Source organism: Miscanthus floridulus, chromosome 3, assembly GCF_019320115.1.
Source record: "Miscanthus floridulus cultivar M001 chromosome 3, ASM1932011v1, whole genome shotgun sequence".
Classification (NCBI taxonomy): Eukaryota; Viridiplantae; Streptophyta; class Magnoliopsida; order Poales; family Poaceae; genus Miscanthus; species Miscanthus floridulus.
In genome coordinates, this window is record NC_089582.1 from 111,599,017 (window position 1) to 111,616,805 (window position 17,789).

Consider the following 17,789-nt stretch of genomic DNA (forward strand, 5'->3'; position numbering starts at 1 on the left):
ATGTCTAAATTGTAATTATTAGAATGAATTCAATTTCAAGGATCCAAACGGACCCTTAATCACATTCCCCTCCAATCTTCTTAAGTAGAGGATTATCAAACAAGAGACAAGACCTAAGTTTTTCCCCCACCTATAACTTGCAGCCACTCACGTCCCTGACTTAATTAATTTTCCTCCTCCCAATTATTTTCTTCAAGTCCCACAAACGCTCCCACAAAGGGCCAGCGAGGTTGACAGGAGGCATGTTCCACGCAGTTAAAAAATTGTTCTCCAAAATGTCGTCTTTTTGTGTCCAATAAATATTAAAACAAACAAACAGGGGGAGCACAAAGGGTTACCAGGGAAAATAATTGGGGTATTTGGCTACAGAAATAAGCTGCACCCCGCAACTTATCCTTCTACAGTACTCTTAAGAGAGAAGAATAAGCCTCAGCTGCAGTAGCCGCTTATTCTTACACGAACATCACTACTTTTCAACTAACCAACAGTATTTTTCTCTCATAACAAATCAGCATAAGAATCAGAATACATCAAATTTCAACGAAACGAATAGGGCAAAAGGTTCTCTAAGTCAATCCATTTTGGGTGGAACTCTTCCAAACGAGTGCTTAATAGAGGGTCCATAAACCAACCATGTTCTAGGTTAAAAATGTTCATGAGTAAAAAATGTTCTATGACAAAAGGTGTTCCACGAAGAGTAGCAAGTGCTGAAGGTGAGAGAACAACATTGAGAGAGAAAAAAAAACTAAGATGAGATCCATAGCCAAAGATGCTCTAGGTTAAAAAAATAGATGCTCCATGTGAATATATTATTAACTACTCCCTCTCTCCTATATTATTTGCACATTTACGATTAAATTTTGTCCTAAAATAAACGCACGTGAGATCCTAACTAGCGAGAAGTAGCTAAAACCTTATGGACTAGCCTAAAGAAAGCCTAAAGAAAGCGTAAAGAAAACTAACAGAGGCTTGGCAGCGCGGAACTGCAGATGCTCCTGTCAAATGTTGCTTTTTCATATGGGCTCATATGGACAACAGTGTAATCTCGAAGTAAAGACCAACGAGGCAACGATTACTTTGGGACGACGGTGGGAACAGGTGGTTTGAGATAGACAGGAGTGCTGGCACCGGCCCACCGCGCTTGCCGCTCGGCCATTCATCACGTGCCGAAATGGAACCAAGGATACGCAGCTTGACGTAGGAGCAGCCGATCCACTTCGGCGCACCGCACACGACCCTCGCGCGCCCATTCGGGGAAACGGGGAGCATCTGCGCGCGGGTGATCATCATGTGCGGCGGACACGCGCGCGGTGGGGGGTGGAAGCCGGGCAGCCTCGTTCGCGCCGCTGCGGGCTGCGGTGGCCGGTGGGGTGCCCGGAATCATTGCCGTTTCCGTGCTCCCAATCCCAGGACCACGGCACGGCACGGCTTGCAAGGGGCCGGGCGGCGCGCGGGCCTGAGCTTCCACAGCGCGGCGGGCGAGCGCGCGAGGAGGGTCGTCGTCGTGAGTCGTGACCACAGTGTGCGTCCGTGATCCGTCCAAATGCAATCGATGCGTGCGCTCAGGCTGACGCAACCGGCGCTCGGTCTGGGGCTCGGTACGGCGTTCTACGGACGCACCGGTGGCCCGGTGGGCGGTGGCTCCACCTACTAGGACGGAATCGCTGGAAAGTTCTCTTCTTCACTGCGGAGAATTTATTTTGTCTCCGTTTTTGTTAACTGTTTTAGGTATATATTCTTGTTCATCCTTGTACCCGTCGGACATCGGTCGGGTAACAGATACCCGACGGGTACTGCATACCCGATAAATAAGGACACTTGGGGTCGTAGCTTTGCAATCGGAGACGTTTCTTCTTCCTCCGGGTATAAGTGTCGGAGTCTCGGAGATGCCGAGGAGAAGGAGCGAGGTTGCGAGGAGGACGAGCAAAGATGGCAGAGAGACCGAACTGAGGAAGCGAGGGGCACAAGCGCTCGTGAGACAGGCGTGCTTGTGCTGCTGGCGGAGATGGTGAGGAAAAATTGAACTAGAGTTCCTAGAACACACAAACTATATATATGATTGTTTAGATTTGGGCCAAAATACCTATGTTGAACTTCTTTGGGCTTAATACTCGCATGACACCTCAAATAGTCGGGTTCCCCAACGGGTAACGGGAACAGGTAAACAGGGAACATTCCTGTACCCGCTATACCCGTAGAGGATGGATTCTTGTGATGCCCGTGGATAAAGATATGATCATATCCCTGTCCCCTAATAAATCAAATACCCGTCGAATATCGGGTATCGGGGCTGTTGCCATCTTACTCGGATCCTCTCGTCTACTCTCGACTCTCGAGCAGCTTCTCAGGCTTAAGCTGCTTCGTAAGTACTGCTGAACGACGTCAACGATCTTCTGCGTGCAACCCAATTTTGCCGTGAACCAGGCTACAGGCACAAGCACTGGAATCTCACCTTGCCTACCGCCACCAGTCTGACGAACGTGTACGTGGTAGTTGAATAGGTTTGTTCTGAGACAGACAAACAGTACAGTACGAGTAGCTTCATTCGCGTTGAAATGCACAAAGTGGTAAAAGAATCATAAGCGTGCCACGATCGAGTGGGCAGAGAGATGACTGAGAAACCCACTGCAAAAGCAGCAGCAGTGGAGGCCAGATCAAAAGGGCTCATCTCATCTCTGCCACGTTCGACCACCACCGCCACCAACATCCATCCCAACAACACGCATGCGATGCACTGCTAGGCGTGACAGCCTAAACAGCAGTAGCACAAGATCCCTCAGGCTATGCCGGGTCTGATCGGGGAATGGGAGTCCGATTGCTGGATGGATGCAGTGGATCGTGCATGGCGATTCGACCAGACGAGCGTGATGCGGTGCCTGAAAATTCGCCAATAATGCCTCCACTCCAGGTCGCCACCGTGGGGATTCTGCATGTGCAGAGATCGAGGTTCCAGGCCATTAGGATTTAGGGAAATGAAATCTGAAGAAAAGAAACCTGTATTGAACAGGGAAGATCCACCTTTCTTTATAGTAAAACTCAAAGATATTGAAACCCTGGACTTTGAACGGTATTCCCTTGCACTGTGCTCCCTGAAAAGAAAGTATTGTGAAAGCACTATTACATCAGCTGGTATTGTGAAAAAAAAATCTGATCGCCCGAATTCAGGAGAACTGGAAGACAACCAGGTAAGAGTAAAACAAGGCAAAAAGATGCAGTCCAGCACGAGCTGATTCAGGGATCCACTACTACCACCCACCAGTTGAATTATACGACTTTCAAGCACTATTCAGACATCATTTCACCTTACCCTTGTCTAAGGTGTAGGACGACTCTCAACTTGCTCCTCGCACTGCCCCCTGGTCTAGTACAGTACTACGTACATCACAAAAGGGCTTACCTACTTTGCCCGTTGACAGTCAGAAGATGTCCATTTTTGTCCTGATCTGACAATACATAGCGACCTGATTAAGAACTTAGAGCAACTCCAAGAGATCATGTAAAATTAGATGCTAAAATCCATAATTTAGCCATTGTCTAAAATAAAATACCCACAAAAAAACTAGAGTAACCCAACAGCCTGTCTAAATTTTTGGTTCTCTATTTTTAAAAATACTACACATCATCGGATTAGATCGCTCATTATCCTTTCAGTTACCAGCGGCTGCCATCTCTACTCCTCGCTTCTCGTCACTTCCCTACCGAGCTCCATTAATTTTGCCATAATAGCGGCAGCAGCAGCACAAAGTGTCGAGATGGGGCCGGCGAGATCAAGCATGGCGGGGGCAGCAGCAGCAGCTTGTTCCCAGCAGCAGCAGCAGCACAAGTGCCGCGACGGGGGTGCGAGATTGGATTCCGCGAAATCAAGTGCAGAGTGAGATCATCTTGTTTCCCAGCAGCATGGTGGCGAGCTATTGGAGCGCGGGTGCACGGCAGGAACTCGCGAGAAAAATGATCCACGCACGTGGGAGGACACGGGCGCCGCGCGGGAATAGGTCCGGGGAGGCGGATGGCAAGCCGCTGCGGTGCGCTATTTCTAGCTAGCGATGAGCACGGGATAGAGCGCTTGCTATTTTAGATCACTGGATAGAACGACTGTTGGACCTCTATTTCTTACCAAAATATCTAAATTTAGATTAGACGGTACAAATAGCCCATCTCTTGGAGTTGCTCTTAGAAGGATACTAGTTGAGATTAGCTGCACGTATTTATGGTTCGTGTTAGGTGGACGGCCTTATTACTGATCGATGTCGAGGCATATATAGATCGAAAATGATACGCCACGGGTGTTCGGACGAACCGTCCGCGTTGCCCGTGCCGCTGGGTCCATGCGCCCCGCGCCTCACCTGCACACGCGTGCCCTTGCTCTCTCTCTCTCTCTCTCTCTCTCTCTCTCTCCTGCCCGCGTTCTCACGCGGAACAAGAGGTATGGGAGGTCTGCATCTGCGCTCCCATCCACCTCGCGTCGCCGGTAGGAAGGGGAGGCCTGCGCTACCGCAGTCCCCCACCAAGTAGGCCGTGACCGCCGGCGATGCCGTGTTCCAGACGTTTTTAGACATGTCGCAAGCCTATGTTTTAAGTATTTTGGTTGTTTCAGACGTATGGTTCAATTATTTCATCTGAGTGTTGTATATGTGGCTATGGCTATACACACATGTTTCAAACATATGTTTAAGATGTTTTCAGACTTATGTTGCAAGTGTTTCATCTGGATGTTGCAAAAGTAGATCTGGGTGTTGTATATGTGGCTATGGCTATACACACATGTTTCAAACATAGTTTATGTTGCATATGTTCTAAATGACTAAGTTGCAAGTATATGTTTCATATGTTTTAGGCGTATGTTGTAATTGTTTTATCTGAGTGATGCAAAAGTAGATCTGGATGTAGGTGTGGAGAATGACTAATCTCTCGATGGTCCAGCTGCTGCGGCTCCCTAGTGTGGCGAAGATGGAGGCCGCGGACACGAGAGCGTCAGGGATGGGATGCCGCGGCAGATCGATCGGGATGGGCGTGGGCACGACGCATCGGGCCGGATGGGACGTGGGCCTCCATTCTACGTGCGTTGGGCACAGGTTCGGGGAAGGTCTGATCCGAACGGTTGCTGCCTTCGGAGCGGGGATGAGCGTGGGGCGTGCATCAAGCGCGGAGCATGCGTTGGGTGCGGGTGGGCGTGCATGCGTCAGGCGTGGGCACGAGAGCAGTGTCGGGATGGACGCCGCGTCTCGTCAGGGCGCTAGTCGCTCTGTATATAGATGCATGCAAATTACCAGCAACAGTTTTTTTAGAAGGGGCAACACTTTCATGCGAAGCGAACGGGCAGCCGAAGCCGATGGCCCATGGGCCATGGCCATCCACGTCCACACGCGCGCGTTTGGGGCTCGAGCCCGTCGGTGCCGCATGACCGTGCCGCGTGCCGCGTCGGAACCAAAGAAGGAATAGCAGTTCGGCACCGTATCCGTGCGCGGACCTCAACACACTCTCTCTCTCAAAAAAAAAGTTACAATTTAACTCCTCGACGCCGTTCATATCGTCTGATTTTCCTGTTCGAAATATAAAACCTTGACTACGCACTTTTGTGGGATAATGTCAAAATATCAAGATTGCATTCCTAGACGAGCCTAGGCACGCCTAGACGTTTTCAAGATGTTTCCTAAGTATTTCACACGTACATATATTATCTGAAATAAAAAAATAGAGGATCTATGGATAATGGATCTAGAGTTGGACACAAATGCCATCAAGGAGCCCAACCCACTTTATCCATCCACCTCCTCCTAGCCGCACGCACCATACTCCTGATTCCATAATTTTAAACTCGATAGGTGGCCAGGATGGTCATCAGCCATTCGATAAGGGGAGAATACCTCGTTAGGGCATATTTGGAATACAGGATTTTTTTCCTATTCCTACGTTTTTTCTGTGAAATTGAACTGATTTCTGTGAAATTCCTGCGTTCCAAACACGCCCTTAAGAAGAATGACAAGGAAGAAGGAACAATTATCTACCTCATGCTATGCTTGGCAAAGTTGACGACTTGGTGAGTACATGAGTTCATGTATGACGGGGCCGCTAAGCTAAAATCACTTGGGTGGTTCATCTCTGATGACTTACTAATGAACTTTATTACGGTCTCTTTGCCAGCAAGATATAAGAAATGTACTCATAATGCTCACATTCTAAAAGTCTATAACTTCCGCAAATTATTAATCCCATGCAAAGGCAACATGATAAGTTTAATGAATGGCTTCAAACGAAAGGTAATAAAGTTATCTCATGAGCTTTTCCAAAGATCATTTCCCCTAACACATGGTGGCTTCAAAAGAAGGGTAGTAGATTATAAGTCAGTGAGCTATCTATATGATACCCTAAGTGCAGCTCCAGTGTGTCATCGATTTTTCTGCTGCAAAACTTTTAGTGTGTCAGAGAGTAAATGCCCACACAATGTAGAATTGGATTTGTGAAAATGGCAACAGGGGACGTCAATTGAAAAGTCTATTTTCTCTCTCTGAATCTCTCGACGTGTGGCTGGACATGAACTCTCTGAAGGCTTGTATTTTTTATTCACTATGGTTCGACGCATCTGCAAGATGCGATTTTGATTCTGACATGCATGGTTCGATTCCTATAATGTATTGTGTTCGGTTTTCTAGCCTCACGGTTCGATTTGGCTCATCACTCGAGCTGCTCTAATAAATGCAATGGATATTGAACTAGGTATTTTTACTAAGTTGTTGAGACATAACAAATTGTGTTCTTATAGGATGCAGATATCAATGGGAGCTAGTGAGACCTCACAAAGGAGGAAGATTAAATCTTGAAGAGATACATGCTTAGCTTTCTGTACCAAAGATTCAAGAAGACATAAATGTCTAAGTTTGTGGCACAAGTGTATAGCTCCATTCAAATTACTGCAATTGACAGTTAAGTGAACCAAAATAGGAAAACTTAGCAACTGATCAACACGATAGGAAGAGCCTTGATTACTTAGCTAGTTGTGATTCTAGTAAACCTATAAGATGATCACATCGGTAGAGGAGGTCTGTTATTCTAAACTAAGTAAATCCATGAGTTTAAGTCTATAAGCATACTCCCTCCGTCCCTTTATGTCCGTCGCCCAAGCATTCTGTACAGAGACCAGTACTCATGAGACAAGGCCTAAACAACCCTATAAAATAGTCATGAAAAAAGTCTACTTAACCCCCCCACTTTCATACATGGTCTACTTCACCCCCAACTATGAAACCGTCTGTTTTACCCCCTGAATTTTCCAAAACCGTCTATTTTACCCCCGCGGCACTTTTCGACAGCGGTTTTGCTACAGTAACAACGATTTGCTACAGTAATGGTGGGTTCGAATTTTCTTTTTTTTCGGTGAATCTTTGAAAAATTACAGTAAATCATAGAAAAATCATAAAATAAAAAATCTAATTTTGTTGGACTCCACATGAGTAGATCTACATAGTGAATATATAATACGGTATGCTTTAGTACACAATTTTTTACTGTAGCCTTAGATTAATTGGAAAATCTAATTTTGTCTGTAATTAATTGGAATAATTCATAGCTGCAGCTTCTATGGTCCAATTGTGGTGAAATTTTTATGGTACACTAATTATTGTATGCTTGAACTATAGTAAAAATTTCGTACTCATTGGACTATGTATAACTTAGTTATAGATAAATTCTAATTAATTACAGACAAAATTGGATTTTCCAATTAATCTAAAGCTACAAAAAAAATTTGTACTAAAGCATACCGTATTATATATTCATTGTGTAGATCTACTCATGTGGAGTCCAATAAAATTAGATTTTTCATTTTATGATTTTTCTATGATTTTTAAAAAATTCACCAAAAATAAATTTAAAAAAAGAAAATTCAAAACCACAGACACTGTAGCAACCCACCGTTGCTGTAGCAGACCCGCTGTTACTGTAGCAAACCGCCGCTGAAAACCGCCCAGGGGGTAAAATAGACGGTTTTAGAAAGTTCAGGGAAGGTAAAATAGACGGTTTTAGAAAGTTCAGGGGGTAAAACAGACGGTTTCATAGTTGGGGGTGAAGTAGACCAAGTATGAAAGGTGGGGGGTTAAGTAGACTTTTTCCAAATAGTCATCCACCGGCTGCAGAACATTGCCATTAATGCTTGGTTGTGAGAGGGGGAAGAGATAAAGGCTGCTGCACTGGTGACATGCAAGTGCTCTGGTAGTATGACACACCTATACGACGAACATTTAGGGACAACCTTTCAGAGCTAGAACAACCAACATTAAGGTACAGAGGAAGTATATAAGTATGGGGGTTGGTAAAAATCCTAATAAAATCAAAAGAATAGGCTATAAAAGAGACTACGGTTTTGAATGTGACTGCAATGGGAGTTTTGAAAGGTTAAATGTAAGTTCAGAGCTCACTGTGTTTTGAATTTTCAATAGATGGAAAATTATGTCCGATCTTAAGTCAAATGGTGGAAAAGTTTTTGTTGTCTTAGTACTCTACATGGGTGAGATTTTGCCAGCATGTACCAATAACAATATGCTACACAAGAGTTTTTTTCTCTCTCCCAACTTTAAGTACAAAAGATCTTGGTGAAGTCTCTAATGGTAGTAAGATACATTGACACACGACCGAATGAGTATTATGATTATCATATAATACATATTGGTTAAATTTTTAAGTGATATAAAAGTTTGAATAAGTAATACTGCCTGTTCTATTTGCATAATGTAGTAAGTTTAGTTATCCTAAATATCCAAGTTAGAATCAGTTGAGGAGGAAGACGTTCCTTATGCTTATGCTTAAGTTGTGGTATTATTTCAAGTAATGACACATCAATTGGCGACACCAAACATATTGATTAAAAATTATGTTGCGAAAAAGCCAAAATCAAACCATTGAGAAAAAAAGTACTGAACTAACGGTAGCACGTGTGCTTATTTGAGACTTACCACTTATCCCATTTAGAAATGTGCAAATCAGTATGGGTTTTCAGTGAAGAGTCTCTAACCTGATCTAAGATACAAGGCCATATAATTTACTCATAATAAATAAATAAATGTTATAGCTATTACGGTGAAATTTGGTTTGGTTAAGGACTTAGGGGTTTTAGCAGCGATGGAAGTGGGTAAACCCAAAGTCGTGTAATGGGTTGCTGGGTCAACCCCAGCCGTACTTAGCCCACGAACTTAGCCCACGAAACAGCCACAGCCGGTCCAGCCCACGGTGTAACCCTAGATATATATTCAGCAGCGGTGTTGCTGCATCCACATCCCCGTCCCAGTCGGTCGCCCCTCCTGCAGGTCGCCGCCGCTCGCTCGCTCTCTCTCCCGACCACAGCGCCACCGCTCACCGCCCACCGCTCGAGTCTCGACAATCCGTCTACGCGACCGGCGCCCCTCCCTCCCCAGGTGATTGTCGCCGTCCTCCTCCGGTCCTCCCAAGGTGAGTCCCGACCTAACCTAATTCACAAATTACGTAGCAGTAATTAGAAGATCTCGACTTCTCGACATGGCTTCGTATGAAGGGTCACATGTTGTAGATGCGAATTCGGTAGGAAGCGCCACATGTTCTAGATGCGAATTTGCTCCATGGGCATGACCAGGATTGTCTAGATTAAGGTAGTCTAGATGCATATCTGCTACTATTGTCACGTTTTCTGAACTGATGACAAGGTTAGGTTGAACTGATGCATATCTGGAAGACTTGAACTGTATATTCTAGTTCCTATCCTGTATCAGCAAATATTATATCATTTTTTTTTCATTTGTGAACAATCCAATTCGGGCAGAACCTTGTATTCGGATATGATCTAATGACAAGTGTATACGTGTATTATATGCTAATTTCGACTATTTTGCAAAAAATATTGGGAGTGCATGTGAATTATTTTACTTTTGTGTCAGCTCTGCCTCCAGTTTAATGCAGTTCCCACTATTTCTTCTGTTTTTTATTGATTAATTATAGCTCATTCTTGGTGTACTCTTGCAGAGCTTGAGTCTTGTAGAAGCTAAAGAAGCAGCCGGAACCATGGCATCCCGTTTCTGGGGACAGGTACTTGCTTTCTTTCGCACAATGATACCAGCGTGCCAGTATATTCATAATGTGCACACTGAAGTAATTGATCCAATTGTTGTTGATGCAAGAATCTAACACTTGCCTTGTCCTTTGTAACTTCAGGGGGACAGTGAGTCTGAGGAGGAGGAGGAAGAAGTCGAGTCAGAACAGGGCAGTGATAGTGATGATGATGGAGGCCGTGGTGGTGCGGGACACAGCAGTGGTGGAAACCGCTATTTGAAGAACCAAGAAGACGACAGCGATGAGTCTGATACGGGTCACCGCGTGATCCGCTCCCTGAGGGACAAGCGCAATGAGGAGATGAGATCTATTGTTGATCAGATGCGTAATGCAATGAAGATCAATGACTGGGTTAGCTTGCAGGAGAGTTTTGAGAAGCTTAACAAACATCTTGAGAAGGTTGTTCGTGTCAATGAATCTACTGAGGTTCCAAAGATGTATATCAAGGCTCTTGTGTTGCTGGAGGACTTCCTTGCTGAAGCCCTTGCAAACAAGGAGGCCAAGAAGAAGATGAGCAGCAGCAATGCGAAGGCACTCAATGCGATGAAGCAAAAGCTCAAGAAGAACAACAAGCAGTACGAAGAGCAGATCCAGAAGTGCAGGGAGCATCCAGAGAGTTTTGAAGATGAAGCTGCGGATGATAAAGATATGGATGATGACGACGACGATGATGCTGATGAGAGCGATGCAGAGATTGAAGATCCTGATAAAATAGCTTTGTCAGAATCAGAAGAGGAACGTGATGAAGATGATGATGACAAGGAAGGTTGGGAACAGAAGAGGAGTAAGAAAGATAAGCTGATGGATAAGCAGTTCTTGAAAGATCCAAGTGAAATCACATGGGATATTGTCGATAAGAAACTCAAGGAGATTGTAGCATCAAGGGGAAAGAAAGGTACTGGAAGGATCGAGCGTGTTGAGCAGTTAACATTTTTGACCCGTGTGGCCAAAACACCAGCTCAGAAGCTTGAAATCCTTTTCCATGTGATTTCTGCGCAGTTTGATGTCAACCCTAGTCTACTTGGGCATATGCCAGTCAATGTGTGGAAGAAGTGTGTCAATAATATGCTTCTTGTGCTTGATATACTCCAGCAGTATCCTAACATTGTAGTAGACACCTCATTTGAGCCTGATGAGAAGGAAACTCAAAAGGGTGCAGACTATAATGGAACAATTCATGTTGTCGGTGACCTGGTTGCATTCCTTGAGAGACTGGACTCTGAATTTTTGAAGACCTTGCAGTGCACAGATCCATACACAAAAGATTATGTTCAGAGGCTTAGAGAGGAACCCCTGTTTTTGGTTGTTGCACAGAATGTCCAAGATTATCTTGAGAGGGTTGGGAACCTCAAAGCTGCTGCCAAAGTTGCACTGCGCCGTGTTGAACTGGTCTACTACAAACCCCAAGAAGTGTATGATGCAATGAGAAAACTCGCAGAGCAGCCTGAGGACACTCTGGATGATGATGCAGAGGCTGGTGATGAACATCAAGCAATAGATGACAATAGAGGACCGTCACCATTTGTTGTGATTCCAGAGGTTGTGCCGAGGAAGCCTACTTTTCCAGAGAGTGGTAGAACGTTGATGGATGGATTGATGTCCTTAATTTACAAGTACGGAGATGAAAGAACCAAAGCCCGTGCAATGCTGTGTGACATATATCACCATGCGATCTCTGATGAGTTTTCAGTGGCTCGTGACTTGCTTTTAATGAGTCATTTGCAAGATGGTGTTCAGCTCATGGACATATCATCACAGATTTTATTCAATAGAGTCATGGCCCAGTTGGGGCTGTGTGCTTTCAGGGCTGGTTTGATAAATGAAGCCCATGGATGCTTGACCGAGCTCTACTCTACTGGGAGGGTGAAAGAATTACTTGCACAAGGTGTGCAACAAAGCCGCTACCATGAAAAAACTCCTGAACAGGTTAATCTAAACCCCTATGCAACTCATCCTTTTTTCTTGTAAATGCTGCACACATAGCCCCTAATCACACAAGCAAAACACTAGTTGGAAAATTTTATGTCTGTCAATTGATAGTATTTGCAAAGTAGTATCCCCCTCTTGTATCTGTTAATTATTTATGTTTCTGTTGCTTTTTTAATACGATATTAGAATGCTTTATCCTGTTTTATGCAGTAATTCTGACCCACATCACAAAATTTTACATTTTTCTATATTGGGCTGTACTTATGTTTATTACACAGATGTAGTTCATGCTACTTATAGTTACTCTTGTCTTTATTAAATATTAGAGCAAACTGCATATTAATTTTATTGTTATATTCTTTTAACTGTTGGGGTAGTTTTATACAAGGAAAAGATGATTGTTTCCTTTTGGTTATATCGGTGCTAATGATGTAGTCACCCTATCACTGCAGGAAAGACTTGAGAGGAGAAGGCAAATGCCTTACCATATGCATATAAACCTGGAACTTTTGGAAGCCACACACTTGATTTGTGCTATGCTGATTGAAGTCCCCAATATGGCTGCCAGCACTTATGACAAGCGGAGGCCTATGAGCAAAACATTCCGAAGGCTTCTTGAAGTGAGTGAAAGGCAGACGTTTGTTGGGCCGCCAGAGAACGTGAGGGACCATGTAATGGCTGCCACAAGAGCCCTCAACAAGGGTGATCACCAAAAGGCTTTCAGTGTCATAAATTCGCTGGAGATCTGGAAGCTTTTGAGGAACAGAGATCATGTTCTTGAGATGCTGAAGCTTAAGATCAAGGAGGAAGCTCTTAGAACCTATCTCTTCTCATACTCGTCTTGCTACGAGTCCTTGAGCCTTAACCAGCTCACCACCATGTTTGATCTCAGCGAGCAGCATGCTCACAGCATTGTTAGCAAGATGATGATGCATGAAGAGCTTCATGCTAGTTGGGACCAGCCAACAAAGTGCATCGTATTCCACAGTGTGGATCAAACTAGGCTTCAGGGGCTACTCTTCCAGATGGCAGATAAGCTCTCGGTTCTGGTGGAGGGCAATGAGAGGGCATACGAGGCAAGAACTGGTGGCACTCTTGAGGGGGTACCGCCCAGGCGCAGGGGTGAGGGACAGGACTCATCCAATATGGGAAAGTGGCAGGAGAACTTCGTCTCATCACAAGGGCGGCAGGGTGGTGGCAACAGGTTTGGATACTCTGGTAGAGGTGGAGGATCTGGTCAAAGTGGTGGGCACCAGAGGGACAGGGGCAATCAGGGTTCCCGTGGGGGCTATGGTGGCGGTTCACGGTTTCAGGATGGAAGGGGTCGCAACCAGTCTGGTTCATCAGCAAGAGGTGGTGATGGTGGTGCTCGCATGGTGAACCTAAACAGGGTTGGTAGAGTTTAGGTGTGTTAATTCTCAAGCTCAAAGGAAGCCCGAAGTTCTACTAAAGGCCAAGTTTTGAAGCACTGCTTTTTCCATAATTTCAGACTTCTGTTCTAAACTAAGTCGTTCACCTATTTCGTTGGAGCCTTTTAATTTAAGGGTTAGGAAATTGAACTAAGGGTTTGGTACTCTGGTTTGTGTCGTGGGAGTGAGACGATGTATTCGCTCCTATATTTGATATCTACTTGCGACTCTTGCTATAATGCTATACTTTTCGTATTTGTGTTTGCTGATTTTCTTGTTGCTTGTGTATGATACAGTTACAGAGTTACTTGTCATGGGAATTAGTGGCAGCTAAATCTGTAGTAGATTTGTGTGATTCAGTTAATTAGTTCTGGTGCCTTTATGCTGTGTGGTTGCCTGGTTGGAGGAATAGGCCATGGGGTGGTCTATCTTCTCTTTTACATTTCTTTTTCCTTTTTTTTGGCTCTGCGTGGAATGGAATGAGTTAATTTATGATCAAGTCATCTGTCACATGCTAAGTTCACGGAATGGAATGAACTAATCCATGGTACGGGTCAACTCTCGTAGGCTAATAATCAGTACAAGCATGAGACGTGGTTATATTATGAAAATTGTGGAACGAACACATCATGAGAATGCGGTTATTTTCTATGAAAATTGTGGGCTGGAATGAACTCCATATCGATCTAGAATGAGGTTGGTTCAAAGGACCAAACACCACCTTAGCTATTTAGTCACACCACTAAACTTCGGTAGAAATAAATTGTTATTTAGTCACTCCACTAAACTTCGTCTATCGTGCGTCGTTGCTTTTTATCCCCCTTCTTTTTTTTATGTCCAATCGAATAAAAATGATTTCAGGGGAAAGCAGTTACATTTAGGTCAAAGAGTAACCTACGATGGGTTAAAGCATCTCTTATATTGGTCACATATGAAACAAGTTGTCCAATGTTGAGGGAGTATCATCAGAACTGTAGAGAAAATTATAAGCCGTACTTTTTCAGCCATGGTACAATATTTTTCTCTCACAATAAATCAACGAACAATATTTTTCAATCTAACTTATCAGCCAAACGAACAAGGTCTTAGTGATGTAGTAAGGTGGCGGATACGTTTAGGTCAAAGAGTGAGCTACTATATGTTCAAGCACCTCTTCTACCCCCTCCGTTCCTTTTTTTATTTGTTGTTCTCACTTACCGAGAAATTAAACGTACTCAACCTTGACCAAATATATATTCATAGTACATAATTAACATTATTAGATAAATAGTTGAATCTATCTATTTTTATAACAAACTTGTTTGGAGATACAAATGTTGCTAATATTTTATAAAAATTTAGTCAAATTTAATAAAATGTGACTAACACGAATACCATAAGGACGGATAAAAAAGGGACAAGGGGAGTATTTGTCATCATGAAACAAGTTGTCCAGTAGATTTCGGAATGCCAAGATTGTAACACCCTGGTGTTACATTGTAATGTTTTGCTGAAACATTTCGTAAGCATCGGAATTATGTGGCATTGAAACTTTTTTACGAAACGGGAAAGCAAAGGTTATGTTTCGTGTCACATAACGTATTTATTATCTTAATCGAATTCTCGTTAAAACAAAATGTTATAAAACGTTTTGCGAACGGCGATAAAAAGGTGCGGTCGAAAACATGGATGGCTAGCGAGTACGTCCCGGGGGTCGGGTTTGGGATTCGACGCGAAACCATTAGAATCGACGTCCTCCGCGTAAGTCGTTGAAGAGGTCGACGAAGCCATGTTTGGCATTATTTGTGGAACAATTGGCTTAAGGAGTAGCGCAATGTCGCGACTGTGTTTGATGACTCGATGTGCCCTTTTGCGCATCTAGCGATTAGCTTGGCGTTTGGAACTTGGCGTACGCGCTTTCTAACCGCTTTAAAAATCGTGCACGGCCCTAGTTGTGCCCTGAGCGCGGTCACCACCCCGGTTGGCTTGCCAGCGCGCTCTGCCGCGTGGGCCAGAGCCCACTGCCGTGCCCGGCTGCGCTCGCTGCGCCGTGCGCGCGCACGACCGCGCGTCCTGGCCGCCTGCCCGCTGCTGCCCGCCTGCGACCTCTGCCCCGCTGCTGTTCGCCTCGTCAGCCGACGCGTTGCGCCCTGGCCGCCGGCCGTGCTCTGCCAACGCCTTGCCCTGCCCCACTGTGGCCGTGGTCCCGCGTTCGCGTCGCCTGCGGCTACGCTCAGTGCCGCACCATTGACTCCCTTGGCTGCTTGCACGCTGGACAGCTGCCTGCTTCGCCGTCACCTCGACATCGCGTCGCGGTGTCCGTTGGCTGGCACTACCCGCTATGGCGCCATGACGCGTCTCGTCGCTTTGCTGCAGCGGCCGTGCGGACGGCTCCCTGGAGCACACCCTAAGGTTCCCCATGGCCAGGCACGTCGGTACGAGTGTTGACGTCGCAGACGAGCCATGCCGTGCTAGGACCTCCCCTGTCTCCGCTGTTCCCTTGCCGCCGTGACGTTTTCTTCCAATTCATCGTAGTGGTTGCACCACGTTCCAATTGGCCTTGCCCGCAGCTCCGTTGGGCAGCCGGTCGCCCATCCTGCCCCACATAGCCGCCTGTAGCTCAGTCCTGTGCGCCAATTTTGAAGGGCCGAGCTTTCGGGTCCTTAAGACCAGGAGTGCCTGCGCCGTCGGCTATCATCGCCACCAAAGCAGCTCGGTCAAATTCCTCGCGCCACTAGCCTTCCCCTCAGTCGGTTGTCACCATGCTCGCCACATCCTAGACCCTACCGCTGTAGTGCAGCCCATGGCGCGGCCGTGCCATTGCCGTGCTCCGCTGCACTCATCGCGCGCACGTGGCCGGCTCGGCCTGAGCCGTCTCCGATCATTTCTTCGCGTCTTCCGGTTCCGTGGTGAGTCACTGGTACTCGTCCGCTCCTTGCTTTGTCCCAGCCATGCTGATGTTCACCGGAACGGCATCGCCGTACTTGCAGGATGCCCACCGTTGTGGTCCGAGCTCGCTGCGACGTCTCGGTGCGTGTGTCTCCGCCCTGCGATTTGCGTTCACACATAGGTGAGTGTCGGCTCTTTATTTTAGTAAGGGGAGGGCTGGGGTGGCCGACGTAGATGTCCAGTGCCGCGTCGGTGTGCGCCCTAGATGGTCAGGGACTTCGCCGCGGTGAAGACGTAGAAGTCGGAGGGTGCTGTTGTAAAAGCGCAGACTGATTCAATAGTGACTTAGAGTTTGCTGCGATTTCGTTGTAGTTCGGGGGTGCCCGTGCATAATCGCCTTTGCGCGCAGGCCGTCACCGTCGCGGGCCGTTGGCCGGCTGGGCCGCGCGCTGGCCTACCGTGGCGCGCGAGCGGGGTAACACGCTGGACCGGGCCGCGCGTTGTGGGCCTGCAAAGGATGTTTCGGTTTTCATTATTTCCTAAAATTAGAAATGCTTAGTTATTTTCTGTTATGAATCCAACTTTGATAAATTGTAGTAAATTACATGGTTATCCAAAAATAGCGAAACTAAGTTTGTTAGGTTCGCAAAAATGTCATCTACCTGTTAGTACAGTTAGTTCACAGTAGCTGTTAGGATGGTAGGCTCATAAGATGTAATTAGAGAACTTAGAATTATATCGATCAATAATTGCATGAATTGTTGTGGCAAATCGACCATAGTTTTAGCTTCGAAATTGTTACGGTAGGATCCTTAGACCTTTACTTACTTGCTGAAAAATGGGTAGCCGTAGAGCGAGTCGCTTAATGGCGTAGTTATTATCCTTGCTTTAGGGTATGTATCGTAAACTGGCATTAGGAGTAGGAATATCCGTAGTCACCGCAAGAATATATGGCACGTTCATGCTTGTTAGTAGTGCTGGTACGTAGCTTAGACTTTAGTGGGTAAATCTCACTTAGTAATTTAAAAAGGGTACTTTTGCATTGAGAATTGCTGTTGCCATAATGTTAATCATTGCATCGTCATTTCATATAGATCACGAACAGGTAGACTTCGTACCCGTCGGTGATCCGGAGTACGACGAGGTGATCGAGGAGTACGAGGAGGAGCTCTTCGCACATGAGGGAGCCCAGGAGCCTATTGGTACTGACCTTGCTGACCCGGCACCTGCCCAAGGCAAGCCCCGGTGCATAACCCCTATTTTTAAAATGATCACTGAATATATTTATATGATATGCATTTACGTTATAGGCATTTTATGGAAACTACATGCATAAATATATCCACCAGGAGTCCTACTAGTACAGGTCGAGTAGCTGTTATGCTCAGGATGTCGGTAGCGTGAGTAACCTGTCGTTACTCGCAAATAGGTGATTAAACTATGATATCATGATGAAATAATGGAAAGGAAAAATGGTGACCGGACAGGGATGTGGATTTTGGTACTGGTGGG

The 17,789-nt window shown here is 45.6% G+C and overlaps 1 protein-coding gene across 1 annotated transcript; it reads left to right on the forward strand.

The window, feature by feature from the left end:
- Positions 1-9,269: 9,269 nt before the first annotated feature.
- On the forward strand, positions 9,270-13,678 carry LOC136542085 (eukaryotic translation initiation factor 3 subunit C-like). Its single transcript, XM_066534369.1, has 4 exons — positions 9,270-9,438; positions 9,985-10,047; positions 10,174-11,997; positions 12,453-13,678. Exons 2-4 carry the CDS (start codon positions 10,024-10,026, stop codon positions 13,404-13,406), a joined length of 2,802 nt encoding a protein of 933 aa, XP_066390466.1. The 5' UTR covers positions 9,270-9,438; positions 9,985-10,023; the 3' UTR covers positions 13,407-13,678.
- The last annotated feature ends 4,111 nt before the right edge of the window (positions 13,679-17,789 follow it).